Source organism: Pseudophryne corroboree, chromosome 6 (assembly GCF_028390025.1).
Source record: "Pseudophryne corroboree isolate aPseCor3 chromosome 6, aPseCor3.hap2, whole genome shotgun sequence".
Lineage (NCBI taxonomy): Eukaryota > Metazoa > Chordata > Amphibia > Anura > Myobatrachidae > Pseudophryne > Pseudophryne corroboree.
In genome coordinates, this window is record NC_086449.1 from 58,448,251 (window position 1) to 58,475,014 (window position 26,764).

The 26,764-nt window shown below is 44.7% G+C and overlaps 1 protein-coding gene and 2 pseudogenes across 2 annotated transcripts in view; 2 read left to right on the top strand and 1 right to left on the bottom strand.

The window, feature by feature from the left end:
- The window catches only part of LOC134936125 (complement C3-like), a 674,806-nt gene that overhangs the window by 359,385 nt on the left and 288,657 nt on the right, over window positions 1–26,764 (top strand). For both annotated transcript variants that reach the window (XM_063931038.1, XM_063931039.1), the window contains exon 18: window positions 6,214–6,325. In XM_063931038.1, coding sequence (XP_063787108.1) covers window positions 6,214–6,325 — 112 coding nt within the window. The remainder of the gene's footprint in view (window positions 1–6,213; window positions 6,326–26,764) is intronic.
- LOC134937739 (5S ribosomal RNA) lies at window positions 9,554–9,671 on the bottom strand (annotated as a pseudogene).
- LOC134937742 (5S ribosomal RNA) lies at window positions 12,888–13,005 on the top strand (annotated as a pseudogene).

Consider the following 26,764-nt stretch of genomic DNA (forward strand, 5'->3'; position numbering starts at 1 on the left):
CGGAACTGCGCATGCGCCAGCGCATAGCAGCCTTCGTTCCCTAGCGATCGCCTCCTGAGGCAGAAGAGGTCGGTGGACGGGAGGGGGCTGGACGGCAGCGTTAAGCCGCCGTTTAGGGGGAGCGGTCCGGCCAACACAGGCATGGCCGGACCATTGGGGGAAGGGGGCACACACAGCTGCTGCGGGCTGGGGTGCGACGAGTACCTCCCGGCCAGCACGCTAAAGCTGCACTGGTTGGGAGCTACTCTTGAAGTGCAAAGGTATCGCCGCTGTGCGATGCCTTTGCTCTTCTGCCAGGGGAGGGCACTGACATGCGGGGCGGGCTGGATGTCCCCTCGCATGTCAGTGTGGATGATCGTAGCTGTGCTAAATTTAGCACAGCTACGATCAACCCGGAATGACCCCCATTGTAAGATAAAGCAGTTTACTTTTTGGAGTTTGGTACATAATGGAGGGGTCAGACCGTAGTCCCCAATGACAATAATGGGGACTGCGGTCTGCTATGGTAGGAAACTTAGAAACATAACCTTCTCCAAGATATTACTGTGACATCTCCTGCAGCAAGCTGTTAGTACATAGCAGTGAGGTGATACATAAATTGATGCAGGAACTAGTTTCTGCATAATTTTATGAAATACCATCTTTTTATTATATAAAACCGCAATCAATAGATGCATTTTAAAAATATTTCAAGAATTTGAGCTGTGCAATCTGAATAATTTGTAAATACAAAATAGCAATACTGTTAAGAAAATAAATATACCCCAAACAATAAAATAGATAAAAACTAAAATAAGAAAAATAGAAATTAAAACTATAAAGAAACAGGATATAAAATTATAAACAATAAATAAAACAATAAAATATTAAATAAAAAATACACTAAATAAAGTCTCTCTATCTATCTATCTATCTATCTATCTATCTAGTGGAATTATCTTGGTACTGTTGTGGGCGTGTGCCTAGACTTTCATAATACAACATAATAGAATTTTTTTTAGAATAAACCTAAAAAAGGGAACTCAAACCAGACACATCGAATACATCTCATAATAATTCCAATATTTTCTATAAACTATTTATTAGTGATGAGCGGGTTCGGTTCCTCGGAATCCGAACCCGCCCGAACTTCAGTTTTTTTTACACGGGTCCGAGCGACTCGGATCCTCCCGCCTTGCTCGGTTAACCCGAGCGCGCCCGAACGTCATCATCCCGCTGTCGGATTCTCGCGAGGCTCGGATTCTATATAAGGAGCCGCGCGTCGCCGCCATTTTCACACGTGCATTGAGATTGATAGGGAGAGGACGTGGCTGGCGTCCTCTCCGACTAGAGAGTAACTAGTAGAGACACTTGATTTACAAATTTTGGGGAGCATATATTAGGACTCGGAGTACTACTTGCTGATAGTGTGACCAGTGACCACCAGTTTAATTAATCCGTTCTCTGCCTGAAAAAAAACGATACACAGTGTGACACAGTCACATACACATACCATATCTGTGCTCAGCCCAGTGTGCTGCATCATATGTAATTAATACTGTATATCATTATCTGACTGTGCTGAGTGCTTACTGCTCACACAGCTTAATTGTGGGGGAAACTGGGGAGCAGTTATAGCAGGAGTACATATTTTTAAGTACAGTGCACACTTTTGCTGCCAAAGTGCCACTGCCAGTGTGACTGACCAGTGACCACTGACCACCAGTATATTGTGATTGTCTGCTGACCACCAGTATATTGTGATTGTCTGCCTGAAAAAGTTAAACACTCGTCGTGTGGTGTTTTTATAAACGCATTCTGCAGACAGTGTCCAGCAGGTCCGTCATTACATTATATACCTGTCCGGCTGCAGTACTAGTGTGATATATATATATATATATATATATATATATATATATATATATATATATATATATATATATATATATATATATATATATATATATATATATATATATATATATATTTTAATTTTATCTCATTATCATCCAGTCTATACTAGCAGCAGACACAGTACGGTAGTCCACGGCTGTAGCTACCTCTGTGTCGGCAGTCGCTCGTCATCCATAAGTATACTAGTATCCATCCATCTCCATTGTTTACCTGAGGTGCCTTTTAGTTGTGCCTATTAAAATATGGAGAACAAAAATGTTGAGGTTCCAAAAATACGGAAAGATCAAGATCGACTTCCACCTCGTGCTGAAGCTGCTGCCACTAGTCATGGCCGAGACGATGAAATGCCATCAACGTCGTCTGCCAAGGCCGATGCCCAATGTCATAGTACAGAGCATTTAAAATCCAAAACACCAAATATCAGTAAAAAAAGGACTCAAAAATCTAAAATAAAATTGTCGGAGGAGAAGCGTAAACTTGCCAATATGCCATTTACCACACGGAGTGGCAAGGAACGGCTGAGGCCCTGGCCTATGTTCATGGCTAGTGGTTCAGCTTCACATGAGGATGGAAGCACTCAGCCTCTCGCTAGAAAAATGAAAAGACTCAAGCTGGCAAAAGCACAGCAAAGAACTGTGCGTTCTTCGAAATCCCAAATCCACAAGGAGAGTCCAATTGTGTCGGTTGTGATGCCTGACTTTCCCAACACTGGACGTGAAGAGCATGCGCCTTCCACCATTTGCACGCCCCCAGTCATGGCCGAGACGATGAAATGCCATCAACGTCGTCTGCCAAGGCCGATGCCCAATGTCATAGTACAGAGCATGTTTTTTGGAAGGGCCATCCTGCGTAACACTGCAGTGCCACTCCTAGATGGGCCAGGTGTTTGTGTCGGCCACTAGGGTCGCTTAGCTTACTCACACAGCTACCTCATTGCGCCTCTTTTTTTCTTTGCGTCATGTGCTGTTTGGGGGGTGTTTTTTGGAAGGGCCATCCTGCGTGACACTGCAGTGCCACTCCTAGATGGGCCAGGTGTTTGTGTCGGCCACTTGGGTCGCTTAGCTTAGTCATCCAGCGACCTCGGTGCAAATTTTAGGACTAAAAATAATATTGTGAGGTGTGAGGTGTTCAGAATAGACTGAAAATGAGTGGAAATTATGGTTTTTGGGTTAATAATACTTTGGGATCAAAATGACCCCCAAATTCTATGATTTAAGCAGTTTTTAGGGTTTTTTGAAAAAAACACCCGAATCCAAAACACACCCGAATCCGACAAAAAAAATTCGGTGAGGTTTTGCCAAAACGCGTTCGAACCCAAAACACGGCCGCGGAACCGAACCCAAAACCAAAACACAAAACCCGAAAAATTTCCGGTGCACATCTCTACTATTTATTCATAAAACTCCAAGTTGTCCAAGAAATGTTTTCTGATTATGATACTACTATACCTCCCAACTTTGCACAGCTGAGATGCGGGACCATTGTGCGGCTACGCCGTGAGCGACCCGGAAAGTGGGCGTAGCCTCTTACGGGAGGGGCGTGGTCTTTGCAATCTTGTCGTGGCCTCGCGGCACGGACCCGATTTTCGTCATTTTGGGGGAGTAATCAGTGCTCCACTAGCAGCTGGAAAACTCCCTGCTCACCTCCATAGATGCCGTGCGCATGTATTCAGAGATCACTCGCTGCTTTACAGAGCAGAGCAGTGGGTGATCAAAGGCTCCCCCAACCGTCCCTCCCTACCTGCGGGACACTGTGTCCCGAGGGTGGGACAGCGGGACAGTGTCCAAAAAGCGGGACTGTCCTGCTGGAATCGGGAAAGTTGGGAGGTATGTACTACAGTAATTAGAGATGTGCACTGACCCATGTTTTTTGGTATTGGATCTGGATTCATCTTCGTGTTATGGTTTTGCAAAACCATCAGGAAACCCATGTCGCCCAGTGATTATCCGCTAGCCGTCAGTGATTTTACGCTAGCCATTAGTATCGGCACTGCTAGGTGCCAGAGATCCATCAGACACAGGCTTCCCTTCTCCATATGCATGACTCAGACTAGCATGGACCCACTAGGTGTGGTTCATTAGGTTGACATACATTGGGTCGACCACGTTTGGTCAACATGACCACTCGGTCGACATAGTAATTAGTTCGACATGGAAAAAGGTCGACATGAGGCTTTTGACTGTTTTTGGTGTCGTTTTCTTCATAAAGTGACGGGGAACCCCAGTTGGTGTACCGTGTCCCCTCGCATGGCTTGTTTCGCTCGCCATGCTTCAGGCAAGGTACCTCGCTGCCCTCGGCACAGGTTACCGTTCCCAATTGTAGTCCATGTGGATCATTAAGTATGAAAAAGGTCAAAAAATGGAAATTTTTTTTTTTTAAAAACTCATGTCTACCTTTTGTCATGTCGACCTAGTACATGTTGACCTAATGACCATGTCGACTTAATGCATGTTGACCAAACGTATTTGATCTAATGACTGCCATCTGGACCCACTACCTCCAGACGGCTATCTTTAATGCATTTCTATGAGAACCCCCAAGTTGCTGTCCAAACACCCATTTCAGTCCCTTCTATGCATGTGCTATATGCTGAAACTTGCTACTGTATACGTGTCCGGGAACAGAGGTGCGTCTGACTCACAATGAGGCCTTTAGGCTGCAGTTTGCTATGTATAAAAACCTTTTTGTATCAGGCGCTAATCTCACTTATTGTAAAAAGCCCTTTTGGATATAATGAAACTCAGCTGAAAAAAGTTAATGACCTGGGCTTAACAGGTCAAACAAATTACACTGGACCACCCAAGTGCAATTAACCACAGAACTCCAATTTGTAAAAACTCTTGCGCTATAATTATGTATTTATATGATATGGCTGACAAGAATAACAGACTCCTATTAAATTAAAAAATATTTAATAATATATGAATAATCATAAATCATAAAACAAGACCGGTCTTAATAATTTAAACATAAAAAAATGACAAGTATATATACTTTCTAATAAATGGAGGTGGACTTAAGCATAATCTGTGCACAGAAGTGTAAAACCAAGCTCTATAGCTAAATGACTTGATTAATAGAGTAAAAAAAAAATGAATCAAGTGTAGCTGCTGGTAAGACCCATATATTAAATGTTTCCAATAGACAGTCACTTTGTATCAAAGTTCCTTTGGATATACAAATCCAACATATATCAATGAAATGAATAAGAGCCTTTTTTAACCGGAATCTTACGTGAGGTGTGAACAAGTAGTATCAGCAGGAGTACATCCCGACGTCCACCACAGTGGCTTTTAGCTGCGGGGAAAACGGCACCTGCAATGGCGCCCGCTGTGACTTAACCTGCTCAGTCACGATGCTCCACGGGTATCCACCTCTACGTGCCGTTTGCGGGCACCGGTAAGCGGCTCCTCTCCACTCAAAAACAAATAACCAGGCAGAAGAATATTACCGGTAAGCGGCTCCTCTCCACTCAAAAACAAATAACCAGGCCGTAATATTCTTCTGCCTGGTTATTTGTTTTTGAGTGGAGAGGAGCCGCTTACCGGTGCCCGCAAACGGCACGTAGAGGTGGATACCCGTGGAGCATCGTGACTGAGCAGGTTAAGTCACAGCGGGCGCCATTGCAGGTGCCGTTTTCCCCGCAGCTAAAAGCCACTGTGGTGGACGTCGGGATGTACTCCTGCTGATACTACTTGTTCACACCTCACGTAAGATTCCGGTTAAAAAAGGCTCTTATTCATTTCATTGATATATGTTGGATTTGTATATCCAGAGGAACTTTGATACAAAGTGACTGTCTATTGGAAACATTTAATATATGGGTCTTACCAGCAGCTACACTTGATTCATTTTTTTTTTTATTCTATTAATCAAGTCATTTAGCTATAGAGCTTGTTTTTACACTTCTGTGCACAGATTATGCTTAAGTCCACCTCCATTTATTAGAAAGTATATATACTTGTCATTTTTTGATGTTTAAATTATTAAGACCGGTCTTGTTTTATGATTCATGATTATTCATATATTATTAAATATTTTTTAATTTAATAGGAGTCTGTTATTCTTGTCAGCCATATCATATAGTTACATAATTATAGCGCAAGAGTTTTTACAAATTGGAGTTCTGCAGTTTGCTATGTATAGCAATGAACAGGAATAAGCAATAATTGTTATTTTCTGCAATTTAGTAAGAGAGAACTGAAATAATCCATTTTGGGAAGAAATTACTGATCCTATAGAATTTTGTTACAGTTGGGTTTTTTCCCCCTTTTTTTGAGAGCACGTGAATTAAAAATATGTATATGTTCTATATATCAGGTGATGAAGACGGTGAGTACGTAAAAGATTCGGAAATACAATCCAGATCAGATTTCCCGGAAAGTTGGTTCTGGCTGATGAGGACAATGACTGAGGAAGCAGATAAAGATGGGTAAATACTGTATGCTTTAGCAAGTCAACAAACTTCTTATGAAATTCAAGTGATAATTAACTATTTGTCCTTTCCTATGCCATTAAATAGACAAAATGTGTGCCATTGGATTTCAGTAACCCACTGTTCAGATTTGTCTACACACAGACACACAGATTGTTTCAGGCCTCCCTCTGCTGTTGCCATCTAATTGCACAAGCTCAGTTGCAGGTGGTTATTTGTCTGAGATACATACAACATTGATCTCCTGTAATTGCTCTAAGTTGCATATGCCGGTCCTGATGAATGTGCACCCACACTGTTTTCTCTACACTTTATAAACAGGGAATGTTAGTTGTTGTGAATTGTTGACGACAGTATATCAATACTGAAACGTTAACTCTCTCCAGTGTTTTGTCATGATTTTTTTTAAGTCCTGAATTCCGCACATCCGTTCCCCTACATTGCTAATAGCGAGTCCGCCAGCTGCAGATATCACTGTTATTTTGGAGTGATGGACCTTGGATACATATATCCATTGGGTTAAGCTGCAGGGAGTGGGTGGGTTAGGGTTAGGCACCACAGGGGGAGGTTAGATGTAGGCACTAAGGGGGGAGGTTTACGTTAGGCTGCGGGAAGGGAGGGTTAAGGGGATAGCATACTTACCTTACCCCTGTTAGGATTTTAAAGATCAGGATGCTGGCTTCGGTATTGTGACCACCGGCACCCCGTCCACCGGTTACCTACTGCAAACCCCTGTATACATAATGCAATTGATGTGGAGATCCATCTGCATTATCCTGACCGGATTGAATGGCTTCGCAGCACTCCCCCATCTCAGCATGCAGGCAAAGCACCTGGTAGTGGAGCTTCTGGGCAAGGCCTTCAGGCAGCCAGACTGGCCCAAAAGGCCATTTGCAGATGACTAGTCCACCACTGTAGTCCGACCAGCTGCGAAATGGTAGGTCACCATGATACCCATATTTGCAACATTAAAAAACAGTTATTATTGTTACAATTACTATTGATATATTTAGCAAATCATCCCACCTTTAATGATATGCTAGTAGCAGGCAATGTCAGATGAAGTGCCCACCAGGGGAATGCAGTGGTAGGGCCCCATGTGTAGGGGTGTGGCCAGTCTCCATAGGGGGTGTGACCAGCAACAACATTGGTTTGCATAACCATTAGAGAGTGCATGGGCTGGGCCCCTTGATGAATATGAATATATATATATATATATATATATATATATATATATATATATATATATATATATATATAGTAAATACTTCTAGTGCACAGGTTCTTAAACTCTGTCCTCAGGACCCCACACAGTACATGTTTTGCAGGTCTCCTTACAGAATTGCAAGTAAAATAATTAGTTCCACCTGTGGACCTTTTAAAATGTGTCAGTGAGTAATTAATACACCTGTGCACCTGCTGGGCTGCCTGCAAAACATGCACTGTGTGGGGTCCTGAGGACCGAGTTTGAGAACCTGTGTTCTAGTGAATTAATAACAACAATGCACTGTACACCATAGTCCTGTGCATTACAAGGTAATATATAATGTACGATTCAAGTGCACAGTGTGGAAGCTGATCCTTAGAGGAGGAGGTGAGGCCTACCGGGGGTTTCCCCTGTACCCATGTTGGCCAATTCAACCCTGACAGTAGATAAACTAAATTTTACAACTTTAGCAAAAGATGAGACAATGAAATGTAATGGAGACATGAACACAGTCACCCACATATCTGAGACCTAATGCAAGGACATATTTTAGGTTGTCTGTTGAGAGATTACAGATCACACATATATATATATGCAAAAAAGGGATAGTACAGCGCCACTTGTGAGGTTAAAATCTCAGTAAAAACTATACGATTGTGTTTAAAAACTTCCGTTATAAAAGCTTTACGCCCACTTAACCTTAAAAAGGTGTCAGCCCACCCCTAAAAATACAAAACTGGTATGGTAATGTTAAAAAGGTATAAAATTGGGGGGATAGGGGTACCGGCGACGAGTGTGGCTAAAAACTATGTTTTTAAAGCTTAGTTAGGAGCCAAAAAAAAATGTTTCTTTTAAAATTTAATTTTTTTTTAATATATATGAGAGTAAAAACAGTTTCCAAGAATGGTTAAAAAACAAGCATAAAAAACTTTTTGTCCATAAATAAGCAGTAAAAATACACTTAAAAGGATAGGAATTCAAAAAACTTAGCTTGTAAAATGTGGGTGGTCAGTATAGGCCCAACGCGTTTCGTCTCAACAGACTTCTTCAAGGGGTAGGGACAGAATGAAGCTGTATGTCTATTTATACCCATAACACTGAGTCAGGGGGTTGTGACATCATAATTGATCATGTGATTGGGATATACATTTATACATTAAAATAGGTTAACAGAGCTAATTTTTAAAAACACAGCTGGATTAGTTCATGTCAGACAGACTCCTTAGTTCAAAAAACGAGTGGTTACAGATAATAATGTGGGTGAAAACGTTTAAAAACGTTCATAATGTAATTATGAGTCACTTCCGCCACACTTCCGGTGACGGAGGACTGGACGGGTCACTTCCGCCCCACTTCCGGTGTCAACTGCGCATGCGCCCGCGGCGGTTCCCGGCTTCATTGCGCCTGCGTCTGTGGGTGTTCAGGGCTGCTCTTCAGTGGATGGTGCACATCTGACTTCTTAAACGTATGCCAAATGGAATCCATTTTTCCTGGGATGTTTAAGATACTTTTCATGTTATTGTGGCGGCCATCTTTGTGTGGATACGCAGAGACCTCTAGATACCAGGCACCTCAGTTTCCATGGTAACGGGTCCGATGCATGGAATAAATAGAAAAACAATGGTAATATCAAAAGTAGTGGATCATATGTATTTCAAAGACACTTGTTACCTGACAAATTAGTGTGTTATTATTTAAGGTGAGGTAAAAATAGGGTGACTCACTGCCCATATGATAATAGGTGCTGGTGCAGCATAGGTGATTCCATAAGGTGACTGTAGTTATTTAATGGTGCTAATGGTGCAGGCTAGATTATATTAAGCCTTATGATTATATAGGTATAGATATAAAAATCCGGTGACACATGTTTTGGCTTAAATATAAGTCCATCCGAAGGATCATATTAAATAAATAAATAAATATATAAATTAATAAATAAATAAATAATCAGTGATACATAAAAGTGATTCTAATTAGGTGCTAATTTTTGGTGAGTATCCATTGGAAATCGTTTGTTATCATTACAGTACCTGATCTTCCCAGGTAGTCTCCTCCCTGGTACTGGTCAGGCCCGGACACTGCTTAGCTTCCAAGATCAGACGGGGTTGGGCGTGCCAGTGTGGTTTGACTGTACGCGAATCTGTAAAAGATACCATGGCACCATTGCACCCGGAGCCCGGTTGTCACTATATACGTGTGATTCTAAAATAGTGATAATAATATTAAATACTTAGTGTGCAACGGTTAACATCCTTTACAGTACCCGATCTCCCCAGGTGGTCTCCCTCCCTGGTACTGGTCGGGCCCAGACACTGCTTAGCTTCCAAGATCGGACGAGTTTGGGCGTGCCAGTGCGGTTTGACTGTACGCGGATTCAATAAACGTATTAAAGACATACACACTAGTAGTACGATGTTTATTTTATTTGTGAGTGTGCTCTAGTCAAGTGTAATATAGGAAAACAAGAGGGAGAGGGGGGTAGAGGATACTGCACCTCATAGAAAAGGCGCTATCTCGTATCCTTCATTCAGACCAACTGGATGTAGAGTCTGCAACTGGAATATCCAGTACATCTCCCGTCTGGAAAGTTTATTGGCAAGGTCCCCTCCTCTCTCACCCAAAGCCACATGTTCAATAGCCTTGAATGTAATTTCCTCTGGGTTGGAGTTATGTTGCAGCATAAAGTGTCTGGAAACTGCGTGACTTTCCACTTTGTTTTTAATGTTCCTTATGTGCTCTTGGATCCGTAGTTTCAACGGTCTTTTTGTCTTTCCTACGTACTTCATACTACAGGTGCACTCCAAGAGGTAAATAACGGATGTAGTGTTGCAGTTCATAAAGTCTTTTATGGTATATTCCTTGTCACCTTCTGTACCACTGAAAGTTTTTCTGTTCCGGTGTAGGTATCTGCAGATATTACATTTTCCACACTTGTATGAACCTGTGCACTTCAGGCTCGACGTCTTGTGGGTAGATTCTCCTCTTAACATACTTGGTGCAATAATGTCCTTTAGATTTCTAGATTTTTTGAAGATAAGTTCTGGTTGTGGCGGTAAGATCTCTTTAAGCACTGGGTCCATTAGGAGGATGTTCCAATGGGTTTTTAAGGATTTTCTTACCACTCTTTCGTGTTGGCTAAAGGTTGTAATGAAGGCCACTGAGTCTTTCTTCACCTCCCTGGTTTTGTATTTGAGTAGGTCTTCTCTGTTGAGATTTTTAGTCTTTGTTAGAGCTGTATCAAGGATAGGCCCAGGGTATCTTTTGTCCTCGAACCTTTTCTTGTAAACCTCGAGTTGGTCGTTGCAGTCCTCGGAGCTAGTGCAATTCCTCTTAATTCTTGAGAATTGGGATGCCGGAATATTGTTCTTCCACTTTTCCAAGTGGTTACTCTGATAATGTAGGTAACTATTCATATCGACCTTCTTAATGAAATTTTTCGTAGTGACCTCTCCATTATCTCCAGTTAAAACCAGATCCAGATACTCAACCGATCTACTGTCTGCCGTGGAGGTGAAGGCGAGATTCATGTCATTGATTCCCAGGGTAATGAGGAATTCATTAAAAGTCTCTATTGTGCCGTCCCAGATGATTAAAATGTCATCGATATAGCGTTTATATAATATTACTTTTTCCTTGAAGACTCTGGAGTTGTAAACATAGACTCTCTCCCAACTTCCCATAAAAAGGTTAGCGAAGCTTGGGGCAAAAGTTGTTCCCATCGCTGTGCCGCAGCGTTGTAAATAAAACTGGTTTAAAAACTTAAAATAATTGTGGCTCAGGATAAAATGCATAAGATCACATATAAAATCCCTATGGGTACATGTTAGGGACCCTTCCCAACTCCAGAGTCTTCAAGGAAAAAGTAATATTATATAAACGCTATATCGATGACATTTTAATCATCTGGGACGGCACAATAGAGACTTTTAATGAATTCCTCATTACCCTGGGAATCAATGACATGAATCTCGCCTTCACCTCCACGGCAGACAGTAGATCGGTTGAGTATCTGGATCTGGTTTTAACTGGAGATAATGGAGAGGTCACAACGAAAAATTTCATTAAGAAGGTCGATATGAATAGTTACCTACATTATCAGAGTAACCACTTGGAAAAGTGGAAGAACAATATTCCGGCATCCCAATTCTCAAGAATTAAGAGGAATTGCACTAGCTCCGAGGACTGCAACGACCAACTCGAGGTTTACAAGAAAAGGTTCGAGGACAAAAGATACCCTGGGCCTATCCTTGATACAGCTCTAACAAAGACTAAAAATCTCAACAGAGAAGACCTACTCAAATACAAAACCAGGGAGGTGAAGAAAGACTCAGTGGCCTTCATTACAACCTTTAGCCAACACGAAAGAGTGGTAAGAAAATCCTTAAAAACCCATTGGAACATCCTCCTAATGGACCCAGTGCTTAAAGAGATCTTACCGCCACAACCAGAACTTATCTTCAAAAAATCTAGAAATCTAAAGGACATTATTGCACCAAGTATGTTAAGAGGAGAATCTACCCACAAGACGTCGAGCCTGAAGTGCACAGGTTCATACAAGTGTGGAAAATGTAATATCTGCAGATACCTACACCGGAACAGAAAAACTTTCAGTGGTACAGAAGGTGACAAGGAATATACCATAAAAGACTTTATGAACTGCAACACTACATCCGTTATTTACCTCTTGGAGTGCACCTGTAGTATGAAGTACGTAGGAAAGACAAAAAGACCGTTGAAACTACGGATCCAAGAGCACATAAGGAACATTAAAAACAAAGTGGAAAGTCACGCAGTTTCCAGACACTTTATGCTGCAACATAACTCCAACCCAGAGGAAATTACATTCAAGGCTATTGAACATGTGGCTTTGGGTGAGAGAGGAGGGGACCTTGCCAATAAACTTTCCAGACGGGAGATGTACTGGATATTCCAGTTGCAGACTCTACATCCAGTTGGTCTGAATGAAGGATACGAGATAGCGCCTTTTCTATGAGGTGCAGTATCCTCTACCCCCCTCTCCCTCTTGTTTTCCTATATTACACTTGACTAGAGCACACTCACAAATAAAATAAACATCGTACTACTAGTGTGTATGTCTTTAATACGTTTATTGAATCCGCGTACAGTCAAACCGCACTGGCACGCCCAAACTCGTCCGATCTTGGAAGCTAAGCAGTGTCTGGGCCCGACCAGTACCAGGGAGGGAGACCACCTGGGGAGATCGGGTACTGTAAAGGATGTTAACTGTTGCACACTAAGTATTTAATATTATTATCACTATTTTAGAATCACACGTATATAGTGACAACCGGGCTCCGGGTGCAATGGTGCCATGGTATCTTTTACAGATTCGCGTACAGTCAAACCACACTGGCACGCCCAACCCCGTCTGATCTTGGAAGCTAAGCAGTGTCCGGGCCTGACCAGTACCAGGGAGGAGACTACCTGGGAAGATCAGGTACTGTAATGATAACAAACGATTTCCAATGGATACTCACCAAAAATTAGCACCTAATTAGAATCACTTTTATGTATCACCAATTATTTATTTATTTATTAATTTATATATTTATTTATTTAATATGATCCTTCGGATGGACTTATATTTAAGCCAAAACATGTGTCACCGGATTTTTATATCTATACCTATATAATCATAAGGCTTAATATAATCTAGCCTGCACCATTAGCACCATTAAATAACTACAGTCACCTTATGGAATCACCTATGCTGCACCAGCACCTATTATCATATGGGCAGTGAGTCACCCTATTTTTACCTCACCTTAAATAATAACACACTAATTTGTCAGGTAACAAGTGTCTTTGAAATACATATGATCCACTACTTTTGATATTACCATTGTTTTTCTATTTATTCCATGCATCGGACCCGTTACCATGGAAACTGAGGTGCCTGGTATCTAGAGGTGTCTGCGTATCCACACAAAGATGGCCGCCGCAATAACATGAAAAGCATCTTAAACATCCCAGGAAAAATGGATTCCATTTGGCATACGTTTAAGAAGTCAGATGTGCACCATCCACTGAAGAGCAGCCCTGAACACCCACAGACGCAGGCGCAATGAAGCCGGGAACCGCCGCGGGCGCATGCGCAGTTGACACCGGAAGTGGGGCGGAAGTGACCCGTCCAGTCCTCCGTCACCGGAAGTGTGGCGGAAGTGACTCATAATTACATTATGAACGTTTTTAAACGTTTTCACCCACATTATTATCTGTAACCACTCGTTTTTTGAACTAAGGAGTCTGTCTGACATGAACTAATCCAGCTGTGTTTTTAAAAATTAGCTCTGTTAACCTTTTTTAATGTATAAATGTATATCCCTATCACATGATCAATTATGATGTCACAACCCCCTGACTCAGTGTTATGGGTATAAATAGACATACAGCTTCATTCTGTCCCTACCCCTTGAAGAAGTCTGTTGAGACGAAACGCGTTGGGCCTATACTGACCACCCACATTTTACAAGCTAAGTTTTTTGAATTCCTATCCTTTTAAGTGTATTTTTAATGCTTATTTATGGACAAAAATGTTTTTTATGCTTGTTTTTTAACCATTCTTGGAAACTGTTTTTGCTCTCTTATATATTAAAAAAAATTTAAATTTTAAAAGAAATATTTTTTTTGGCTCCTAACTTTAAGCTTTAAAAACATAGTTTTTAGCCACACTCGTCGCCGGTACCCCTATCCCCCCAATTTTATATATATATATATATATATATATATATATATATATATATATATATATAATCAATGTATACATCCGGCACTCTGTATGAGAAATGCATATGCCTGGGTGCCTTCCTTAGATTAATTCAGGTAGCATGCCTCCCCCAGAATCCCACGGAAGGGTTCAAACGGGATCTGGATTCTGTCCTGTTGGAAGCTCACCAAGCTGGACACCTTGATAAGAAAATGTACAATTCATTACTCACTCCTTTTCCTATCACCCCAGTGTTATACACAATCCCTAAACTTCACAAAAACCCGGTGGATCCACCCCCCAGACCAATTATCTCAGCACGGGGGTCACTGCTCCAGCCCATTTCTCAGTTCCTAGACCAACTTATTCAACCATACATCATGGATCAGCCCACGTTCCTCAAGGACACTACACAACTCCTCAATAAACTTAATCATTTCAAAACAATACCAACCAATATGCTACTATGTACTTTAGATGTCAAGAATCTATATACTGTAATTCCTCATGACAGTGGCTTAGCCGCCATGGAACTATTTCTGTTCCGACACCATTTTGACGCCATCCCCATCCCTCTGTTCTTGACACTGCTGTCAAAAACTCTAAAACAAAATGATTTCTTACACAATGGACAGTACTTCATTCAAACAACTGGGTGCGCGATGGGGTCCTCTGTGGCCCCATCGTTCGCTAATGTATATATGTTCCTACAAGAGGAGGATTTCTTTTTTTCATCGAGAGAGATAGCTAACAAAATAGCACTCTACACATGGTACATTGATGATTTGCTGATCTTTTGGACTGGAACTGAACTTGAATTTACCACCCTCATCGAGCACATCAACTCATGCAATTCACCTATCAAATTCACGCATCAGATCAGTTTCACAAGCATCAACTATCTGGACGTCACCATTGAAATCAAGAATAATTCCATTCATACTAAATTATTTTCTAAACCTACGGACCGCAACACGCTTCTACACCACAGTAGCTGCCATCCCCCAGCACTCAAATGTGGACTACCCAGATCACAAATGCTTCGTGCAGCAAGAATTTCTAGTGACCGTACCACTTTAGTTACGACCTTGGAACAGATGATCCTAAAATTTGCCCATAGAGGATATAAACTAAGGGAGCTCCAACAGGTCAAGAATGAAGTTCTCCAAATCCCTAGAGAACAATTGCTATACAAAGTTCCTCAAAAGCCATTGCAATCCCGGATTCCATTTGTCACCCAGTTTTCCACAGCTAGTAAAGTCCTTCCACGTGCCACCAAAGGCTTATGGCCCATAGTGTCTGGAGATAAGGACTTACCCTGTTTCAAAAATACTTCCCTGATGCCTAGCTACAAGAGGGGCCCTAATCTTAGGGACCTACTAGTGAAAACGAACATCACTCCAACCCCTAAGGCCTTGACGCTAGTTAAGAGACCAGGTTGCTACCGGTGCGCAGCTTGCACCACTTGTAAATATTTGGAAACAGGTCACACCTTTAACAATCCACACACAGGCAAGCAATTTAAAATCAGACATGTGGTCACCTGCACGACACCATTTATCGTATACATTATCATTGTTGTACGTTGTACGGTGTGATTGGTGTGGCTGGTATGAGTCTTACCCGAGATTCAAAAATCCTTCCTTATTGTGTACGCTCGTCCGGGCACAGTATCCTAACTGAGGCTTGGAGGAGGGTCATAGGGGGAGGAGCCAGTGCACACCAGGTAGTCCTAAAGCTTTACTTTTGTGCCCAGTCTCCTGCGGAGCCGCTATCCCCCATGGTCCTTACGGAGTTCCCAGCATCCACTACGGACTACGAGAAATAGATTTACCGGTGAGTAAAATCTTATTTTCTCTGACGTCCTAGTGGATGCTGGGAACTCCGTAAGGACCATGGGGATTATACCAAAGCTCCCAAACGGGCGGGAGAGTGCGGATGACTATGCAGCACCGAATGAGAGAACTCCAGGTCCTCCTCAGCCAGGGTATCAAATTTGTAGAATTTTGCAAACGTATTTGCTCCTGACCAAGTAGCTGCTCTGCAAAGTTGTAAAGCCGAGACCCCTCGGGCACCCGCCCAAGATGAGCCCACCTTCCTTGTGGAGTGGGCATTTACAGATTTTTGGCTGTGGCAGGCCTGCCACAGAATGTGCAAGCTGAATTGTACTACAAATCCAACGAGCAATAGTCTGCTTAGAAGCAGGAGCACCAAGCTTGTTGGGTGCATACAGGATAAACAGCGAGTCAGATTTTCTGACTCCAGCCGTCCTGGAAACATATATTTTCAGGGCCCTGACAACGTCTAGCAACTTGGAGTCCTCCAAGTCCCTAGTAGCCGCAGGCACCACAATAGGTTGGTTCAGGTGAAACGCTGAAACCACCTTAGGGAGAAACTGAGGACGAGTCCTCAATTCCGCCCTGTCAGAATGGAAAATCAGATAAGGGCTTTTACAGGATAAAGCCGCCAATTCTGACACGCGCCTGGCCCAGGCCAGGGCCAACAGCATGACCACTTTCCATGTGAGATATTTTAACTCCACAGATTTAAGTGGTTCAAACCAATGTAACTTTTGGAACCCAAAAACTACATTGAGATCCCAAGGTGCCACTGGAGGCACAAAAGGAGGCTGTATATGCAGTACCCCTTTTACAAACGTCTGAACTTCAGGGACTGAAGCTAGTTCTTTCTGGAAGAAAATTGACAGGGCCGAAATTTGAACCTTAATGGACCCCAATTTCAGGCCCATAGACACTCCTGTTTGCAGGAAATGTAGGAATCGACCCAGTTGAAATTCCTCCGTCGGGCCTTACTGGCCTCGCATCACGCAACATATTTTCGCCAAATGCGGTGATAATGTTTTGCGGTTACATCCTTCCTGGCTTTGATCAGGATAGGGATGACTTCATCCGGAATGCCTTTTTCCTTCAGGATCCGGCGTTCAACCACCATGCCGTCAAACGCAGCTGCGGTAAGTTTTGGAACAGACAGGGTCCTTGCTGGAGCAGGTCCCTTCTTAGAAGTAGAGGCCACGGATCCTCTGTGAGCATCTCTTGACGTTCCGGGTACCAAGTCCTTCTTGGCCAATCCGGAGCCACGAATATAGTGCTTACTCCTCTCCATCTTATAATTCTCAGTACCTTGGGTATGAGAGGCAGAGGAGGGAACACATACACTGACTGGTACACCCACGGTGTTACCAGAGCGTCTACAGCTATTGCATGAGGGTCCCTTGACCTGGCGCAATACCTGTCTAGTTTTTTGTTGAGGCGGGACGCCATCATGTCCACCTTTGGTTTTTCCCAACGGTTTATAATCATGTGGAAGACTTCTGGGTGAAGTCCCCACTCTCCCGGGTGGAGGTCGTGTCTTGAATACTGCTGACAGTGCTATCCCATGATTTTCCGCCCAGCGAAGAATCCTTACAGCTTCTGCCATTGCCCTCCTGCTTCTTGTGCCACCCTGTCTGTTTACGTGGGTGACTGCCGTGATGTTGTCCAACTGGATCAACACCGGCTGACCTTGAAGCAGAGGTCTTGCTAAGCTTAGAGCATTGTAAATGGCACTTAGCTCCAGGATATTTATGTGAAGTGATGTCTCCAGGCTTGACCATAAGCCCTGGAAATTCCTTCCTTGTGTGACTGCTCCCCAGCATCGCAGGCTGGCATCCGTGGTCACCAGGACCCAGTCCTGAATGCCGAATCTGCGGCCCTCTAGAAGATGAGCACTCTGCAACCACCACAGGAGGAACACCCTTGTCCTTGGTGACAGGGTTATCCGCTGATGCATCTGAAGATGCGACCCGGACCATTTGTCCAGCAGGTCCCACTGGAAAGCGTGGAATCTGCCGAATGGGATTGCTTCGTAGGAAGCCACCATTTTTCCCAGAACCCTTGTGCATTGATGCACTGAGACTTGGCTCGGTTTTAGGAGGTTCCTGACTAGCTCGGATAACTTCCTGGCTTTCTCCTTCGGGAGAAACACCTTTTTCTGGACTGTGTCCAGGATCATCCCTAGGAACAGAAGACGAGTCGTCGGAACCAGCTGCGATTTTGGAATATTGAGAATCCAACCGTGCTGCCGCAACACTACCTGAGATAGTGCTACACCGACCTCCAACTGTTCCCTGGATCTTACCCTTATCAGGAGATCGTCCAAGTAAGGGATAACTAAAACTCCCTTCCTTCGAAGGAATATCATCATTTCGGCCATTACCTTGGTAAAGACCCGGGGTGCCGTGGACCATCCAAACGGCAGCGTCTGAAACTGATAGTGACAGTTCTGTACCACAAACCTGAGGTACCCTTGGTGAGAAGGGTAAATTTGGACATGAAGGTAAGCATCCTTGATGTCCAGAGACACCATGTAGTCCCCTTCTTCCAGGTTCGCAATCACTGCTCTGAGTGACTCCATCTTGAATTTGAACCTCTGTATGTAAGTGTTCAAAGATTTTAGATTTAAAATCGGTCTCACCGAGCCGTCCGGCTTCGGTAGCACAACAGTGTGGAATAATACCCCTTTCCCTGTTGCAGGAGGGGTACCTTGATTATCACCTGCTGGGAATACAGCTTGTGAATGGCTTCCAAAACTGCCTCCCTGTCGGAGGGAGACGTCGGTAAAGCCGACTTTAGGAAACGGCGATGGGGAGACGTTTCGAATTCCAATTTGTACCCCTGAGATACCACCTGAAGGATCCAGGGGTCTACTTGCGAGTGAGCCCACTGCGCGCTGAAATTCTTGAGACGGGCCCCCACCGTGCCTGAGTCCGCTTGTAAAGCTCCAGCGTCATGCTGAGGGCTTGGCAGAGGGATTCTGTTCCTGGGAACTGGCTGATTTCTGCAGCCTTTTTCCTCTCCCTCTGTCACGGGGCAGAAATGAGGAACCTTTTGCCAGCTTGCCCTTATGGGAACGAAAGGACTGCGCCTGATAATACGGCGTCTTCTTATGTTGAGAGGCGACCTGGGGTAAAAACGTGGATTTCCCAGCTGTTGCCGTGGCCACCAGGTCTGAAAGACCGACCCCACATAACTCCTCCCCTTTATAAGGCAATACTTCCATATGCCGTTTGGAATCCGCATCACCTGACCACTGTCGTGTCCATAACCCTCTTCTGGCAGAAATGGACAGCGCACTTACTCTTGATGCCAGTCGGCAAATATCCCGCTGTGCATCACGCATATATAGAAATGCATCTTTTAAATGCTCTATAGGCAATAATATACTGTCCCTATCTAGGGTATCAATATTTTCAGTCAGGGAATCCGACCACGCCAACCCAGCACTGCACATCCAGGCTGAGGCGATTGCTGGTCGCAGTATAACACCAGTATGTGTGTAAATACATTTTAGGATACCCTCCTGCTTTCTATCAGCAGGATCCTTAAGGGCAGCCATCTCAGGAGAGGGTAGAGCCCTTGTTTTGACAAGCGTGTGAGCGCTTTATCCACCCTAGGGGGTGTTTCCCAACGCACCCTAACCTCTGGCGGGAAAGGATATAATGCCAATAACTTTTTAGAAATTATCAGTTTTTATCGGGGGAAACCCACGCTTCATCACACACCTCATTTAATTTCTCAGATTCAGGAAAACTACAGGTAGTTTTTCCTCACCGAACATAATACCCCTTTTGGTGGTAGTCATATTATCAGAAATGTGTAAAACATTTTTCATTGCCTCAATCATGTAACGTGTGGCCCTACTGGAAGTCACATTTGTCTCTTCACTGTCGACACTGGAGTCAGTATCCGTGTCGGCATCTGTATCTGCCATCTGAGGTAACGGGCGCTTTAGAGCCCCTGACGGCCTATGAGACGTCTGGACAGGCACAAGCTGAGTAGCCGGCTGTCTCATGTCAACCACTGTCTTTTGTAAAGAGCTGACACTGTCACGTAATTCCTTCCAACAGTTCATCCACTCAGGTGTCGACCCCCTAGGGGGTGACATCACTATTACAGGCAATTTGCTCCGCCTCCACATCATTTTCCTCCTCATACATGTCGACACAAACGTACCGACACACAGCACACACACAGGGAATGCTCTGATAGAGGACAGGACCCCACTAGCCCTTTGGGGAGACAGAGGGAGAGTTTGCCAGGACACACCAGAGCGCTATATATATATACAGGGATAACCTTATATAAGTGTTTTTCCCCTTATAGCTGCTGTATTGTTAATACTGCGCCTAATTAGTGCCCCCCTCTCTTTTTTTAACCCTTTCTGTAGTGTAGTGACTGCAGGGGAGAGCCAGGGAGCTTCCCTCCAACGGAGCTGTGAGGGAAAATGGCGCCAGTGTGCTGAGGAGATAGGCTCCGCCCCCTTCTCTGCGGCCTTTTCTCCCGCTTTTCAGTGTAATCTGGCAGGGGTTAAAATTCATCCATTTAGCCCTGGGGGCTATATGTGATGTATTTTCGCCAGCCAAGGTGTTTTTATTGCTGCTCAGGGCGCCCCCCCCTAGCGCCCTGCACCCTCAGTGACCGGAGTGTGAAGTGTGCCTGAGGAGCAATGGCGCACAGCTGCAGTGCTGTGCGCTACCATGGTGAAGACAGGATGTCTTCTGCCACCGATTTTCCGGACCTCTTCTTGCTTCTGGCTCTGTAAGGGGGCCGGCGGCGCGGCTCTGGGACCGGACTCCGAGGCTGGGCCTGTGTTCGATCCCTCTGGAGCTAATGGTGTCCAGTAGCCAAAGAAGCCCAATCCACTCTGCACGCAGGCAGGTTCGCTTCTTCTCCCCTTAGTCCCTCGATGCAGTGAGCCTGTTGCCAGCAGGTCTCACTGAAAATAAAAAACCTAAAACTAAACTTTTCACTAAGCAGCTCAGGAGAGCCACCTAGTGTGCACCCTTCTCGTTCGGGCACAAAAATCTAACTGAGGCTTGGAGGAGGGTCATAGGGGGAGGAGCCAGTGCACACCAGGTAGTCCTAAAGCTTTACTTTTGTGCCCAGTCTCCTGCGGAGCCGCTATCCCCCATGGTCCTTACGGAGTTCCCAGCATCCACTAGGACGTCAGAGAAATAAAGTCTCCTACCAACATGGAGCGACAGGTGACACATCCAATGCACCTAAAGCACCCAGGCTTCCTTGATAAAAAATGTTGTTTGGGTTTAGCCTTTGCTAGTTCCATTACATCTATTTTTACCAAAGGTAAAAGGTGAAGGAGCTCTGGATGAAATGGTATTAAAGTTTGAACAAAGGGGCTATGACTATAAAACATTGTTAGCCACTAAGCAAAGAGTTCTACAGATCCCTAGGGAGACATCTTTAAAGGGTAAGAGTACGGTATCTAGTGGGATACAGAAAATCCCCTGGGTTAACAGATTTACTTAAGTGAGTAACCATACTAATAGGGAAATTAAAAAGAACTGGCCCATTATTAATATGGATAAAGACCTTCCTGGTTTGCTCAACACTCGTGTAATGCCAGCATATTCCAGGGGTACTAAAAACCCGAGGGATAGGCTGGTAAAAATAGATGTAATGGAACTAGCAAAGGCTAAACCCAAACAACATTTTTTTATCAAGGAAGCCTGGGTCCTTTTGGTGCATTGGATGTGTCACCTGTCGCTCCATGTTGGTAGTAGACTTTATTTCTCACCCTAGATTAGGCAAGAAATTCACCATCAACTTTCCCCTCACTTGTACTTCAAGATTTGTGATTTATGTTCTGTCTTGCCCATGTGGTTTATACTATGTGGGCAAGACAGAATGTCGTTTTTGCATTACACTAAGCTGTTTGGAACTGTCACCTTATTCTCTACTCCTGACATATGCTTGCACTGAAGTTTACTGTAATACTAGTAATCTGTGGCCCCAACAGGAAGTGATGTCACAATCACTTATCCTTAATTATATCAGCTATAAATAGAGACTCTGCTCAGTAGCCCCCTGCCCCTTGATGAAGTCAGATGGACTGAACGCGTTGGGTATACCTCGATTGACCCTCCATTTTTAAGATAAGCAATATTATCGTATCCATGAAATCTGCATGCTTTTAGTGTTTTATTGTGCATTATTCTAGCCTTACTTTTATGTAGTTCTAGTAACATCTTATGCCTATGATCTTTTAGCCCTCCACTTTTTAAAACTTTTTTTGTATAAATAAATTTACTGTTACTTTTTTATAAAAATGTATCCTGCTAAATTCTTCATATTTATTCAAATCTATTAGACACAGTTGGTCGCTAATACCCCTATCCCTTTTCTTTTATATATATATATATATATATATATATATATATATATATATATACACACCTGTATGTGTGTGTATATATATATATATATATATATATATATATATATATATATATATATAAAACAGCTGCAGATTACTTGGAATTATACTTTCTAATATCTTGTCAGCTTTCTTCTGCACATTTTTATTTCCTTTTCTAATATTGTGTCCATTTTATTTTGTACTAAAGAATATAAACTCGTTTGTTCCAAGGCTCTATACTAACTGGATCATTTCTTTTCTTCATGTATCACAGATAATAATGTTTTCTCTGACGTCCTAGTGGATGCTGGGAACTCCGTAAGGACCATGGGGAATAGCGGCTCCGCAGGAGACTGGGCACAAAAGTAAAAGCTTTAGGACTACCTGGTGTGCACTGGCTCCTCCCCCTATGACCCTCCTCCAAGCCTCAGTTAGATTTTTGTGCCCGAACGAGAAGGGTGCACACTAGGTGGCTCTCCTGAGCTGCTTAGTGAAAAAGTTTAAGTATAGGTTTTTTATTTTCAGTGAGTCCTGCTGGCAACAGGTTCACTGCACCGAGGGACTAAGGGGAGAAGAAGCGAACTCACCTGCGTGCAGAGTGGATTGGGCTTCTTAGGCTACTGGACATTAGCTCCAGAGGGACGATCACAGGCCCAGCCATGGATGGGTCCCAGAGCCGCGCCGCCGGCCCCCTTACAGAGCCAGAAGACAGAAGAGGTCCGGGAAATCGGCGGCAGAAGACGTCCTGTCTTCAATAAGGTAGCGCACAGCACCACAGCTGTGCGCCATTGCTCTCAGCACACTTCACACTCCGGTCACTGAGGGTGCAGGGCGCTGGGGGGGCGCCCTGAGACGCAATAAAAACACCTTAGATGGCGAAAAATACATCACATATAGCTCCTGGGCTATATGGATGCATTTAACCCCTGCCAGTTTTCCTTAAAAAAGCGGGAGAAAGGCCGCCGAGAAGGGGGCAGAGCCTATCTCCTCAGCACACAAGCGCCATTTTCCCTCACAGCTCCGCTGGAAGGACGTCTCCCTGACTCTCCCCTGCAGTCCTGCACTACAGAAACAGGGTAAAACAAGAGAGGGGGGGCACTAATTTGGCAGATTAATCAATACAGCAGCTATATAAGGGAAAAACACTTACCGTATATACTCGAGTATAAGTCGACCCGAATATAAGCCGAGGCACCTAATTTTACCACAAAAACCTGGGAAAACTTATTGACTCGAGTATAAGCCTAGGGTGGGAAATGCAGCTCTAGCCGTACACAGCCCTCATAGTGCCAGATATGCCCTCATACTGCCAGATATACCCCCACAGTGCCAGATATGCCCTCATACTGCCAGATATGCCCCACAGTGCCAGATATACCCTCATGCTGCCAGATATGCCCTCATACTGCCAGATATACCCTCATGCTGCCAGATATGCCCCACAGTGCCAGATATGCCCCACAGTGCCAGATATGCCCTCATGCTGCCAGATATGCACCACAGTGCCAGATATGCCCCACAGTGCCAGATGTGCCAGATATTCCCCACAGTGCCAGATGTGCCCCACAGTGCCAGATGTGCCAGATATGCCCAACAGTGCCAGATATGCCCCACAGTGCCAGATGTGCCAGATATTCCCCACAGTGCCAGATATGCCCAACAGTGCCAGAAATGCCCTCATGCTGACAGATATACCCCAGTGCCAGATGTGCCCCACAGTGCCAGATGTGCCCCACAGTGCCAGATGTGCCCCACAGTGCCAGATATACCCTCATGCTGCCAGATATGCACCACATTGCCAGATATGCCCCACAGTGCCAGATGTGCCAGATATTCCCCACAGTGCCAGATGTGCCCCACAGTGCCAGATGTGCCAGATATGCACCACAGTGCCAGATATGCCCCACAGTGCCAGATGTACCAGATATGCCCAACAGTGCCAGATATGCCCCACAGTGCCAGATGTGCCAGATATTCCCCACAGTGCCAGATATGCCCTCATGCTGACAGATGTGCCCCACAGTGCCAGATGTGCCCCACAGTGCCAGATGTGCCCCACAGTGCCAGATGTGCCCCACAGTGCCAGATATGCCCCACAGTGCCAGTTTGTTACTTACCCTCCGTCGCTCCCGCGCTGTCTTCTGAAGGAGGGACACGGAGAGCACAGCGCGCGGCTCTCCTGTGTCCCTCCTGTGTCTCCGGCGGCAGCGGCGTGTGTGTGTTAAAGGAAGTGCCGGTTTCTGGCACTTCCTTTAACACACACACACCGCTGCTGCCGGAGACACAGGAGGGACACAGGAGAGCCGTGCGCTGTGCCCTCCGTGTCCCTCCTTTAACACACACACGCCACCGCCGCCGGAGGGACACAGGAGAGCCGCTTGCTGTGCCCTCCCATGTCCCTCCTAAATACTCACTCGTGTATAAGCCGAAGAGGCTTTTTCAGCACAAAAAAAGGTGCTGAAAAAGTCGGCTTATACACGAGTATATACGGTATATAAGGTTATCCCTGTGTGTATATATATATATATATATATATATATATAGCGCTCTGGTGTGTGCTGGCAAACTCTCCCTCTGTCTCCCCAAAGGGCTAGTGGGGTCCTGTCCTCTATCAGAGCATTCCCTGTGTGTGTGCTGTGTGTCGGTACGTTTGTGTCGACATGTATGAGGAGGAAAATGGTATGGAGGCGGAGCAATTGCCTGTAATAGTGATGTCACCCCCTAGGGAGTCGACACCTGACTGGATGGTCTTATGGAAGGAATTACGTGATAGCGTCAGCACTTTACAAAAGACTGTTGACGATATGAGACAGCCGGCAAATCAGTTAGTACCTGTCCAGGCGTCTCAAACACCATCAGGGGCTCTAAAGCGCCCGTTACCTCAGATGGTCGACACAGACCCAGACACGGACACTGACTCCAGTGTCGACGGTGAGGAAACAAACGTGATTTCCAGTAGGGCCACACGTTACATGATCACGACAATGAAGGAGGTTTTGAACATTTCTGATACTACAAGTACCACAAAAAAGGGTATTATGTGGGGTGTGAAAAAACTACCCGTAGTTTTTCCTGAATCAGATGAATTAAATGAGGTGTGTGATGAAGCGTGGGTTTCCCCCGATAAAAAACTGCTAATTTCTAAAAAATTATTGGCATTATACCCTTTCCCGCCAGAGGTTAGGGCGCGTTGGGAAACACCCCCTAGGGTAGATAAGGCGCTCACACGCTTATCAAAACAAGTGGCGTTACCGTCTCCTGATACGGCCGCCCTCAAGGAGCCAGCTGATAGGAAGCTGGAAAATATCCTAAAAAGTATATACACACATACTGGTGTTATACTGCGACCAGCAATCGCCTCAGCCTGGATGTGCAGTGCTGGGGTGGCTTGGTCGGGTTCCCTGACTGAAAATATTGATACCCTGGACAGGGACAGTATATTATTGACTATAGAGCATTTAAAGGATGCATTTCTATATATGCGAGATGCACAGAGGGATATTTGCACTCTGGCATCAAGAGTAAGTGCGCTGTCCATTTCTGCCAGAAGAGGGTTATGGACGCGACAGTGGTCAGGTGATGCGGATTCCAAACGGCATATGGAAGTATTGCCGTATAAAGGGGAGGAGTTATTTGGGTCGGTCTATCTGACCTGGTGGCCACGGCAACGGCTGGGAAATCCACCTTTTTACCCCAGGTCACCTCTCAGCAGAAAAAGACACCGTCTTTTCAGGCTCAGTCCTTTCGTCCCCATAAGGGCAAGCGGGCAAAAGGTCACTCATTTCTGCCCCGGGGCAGAGGAAGGGGAAAAAGACTGCAGCAGGCAGCCTCTTCCCAGGAACAGAAGCCCTCCCCCGCTTCTGCCAAGTCCTCAGCATGACGCTGGGGCCTTACAAGCGGGCTCAGGTACGGTGGGGGGTTGTCTCAAGAATTTCAGCGCGCAGTGGGCTCACTCGCAAGTGGACCCCTGGATCCTGCAGGTAGTATCTCAGGGGTACAAATTGGAATTCGAGACGTCTCCCCCTCGCCGGTTCCTGAAGTCTGCTTTACCAACGTCTCCCTCCGACAGGGAGGCGGTATTGGAAGCCATTCACAAGTTGTATTCCCAGCAGGTGATAATCAAGGTACCCCTCCTACAACAGTGAAAGGGGTATTATTCCACGCTGTTTGTGGTACCAAAGCCGGACGGCTCGGTGAGACCTATTTTAAATCTGAAATCCTTGAACACTTACATACAAAGGTTCAAATTCAAGATGGAGTCACTCAGAGCAGTGATAGCGAACCTGGA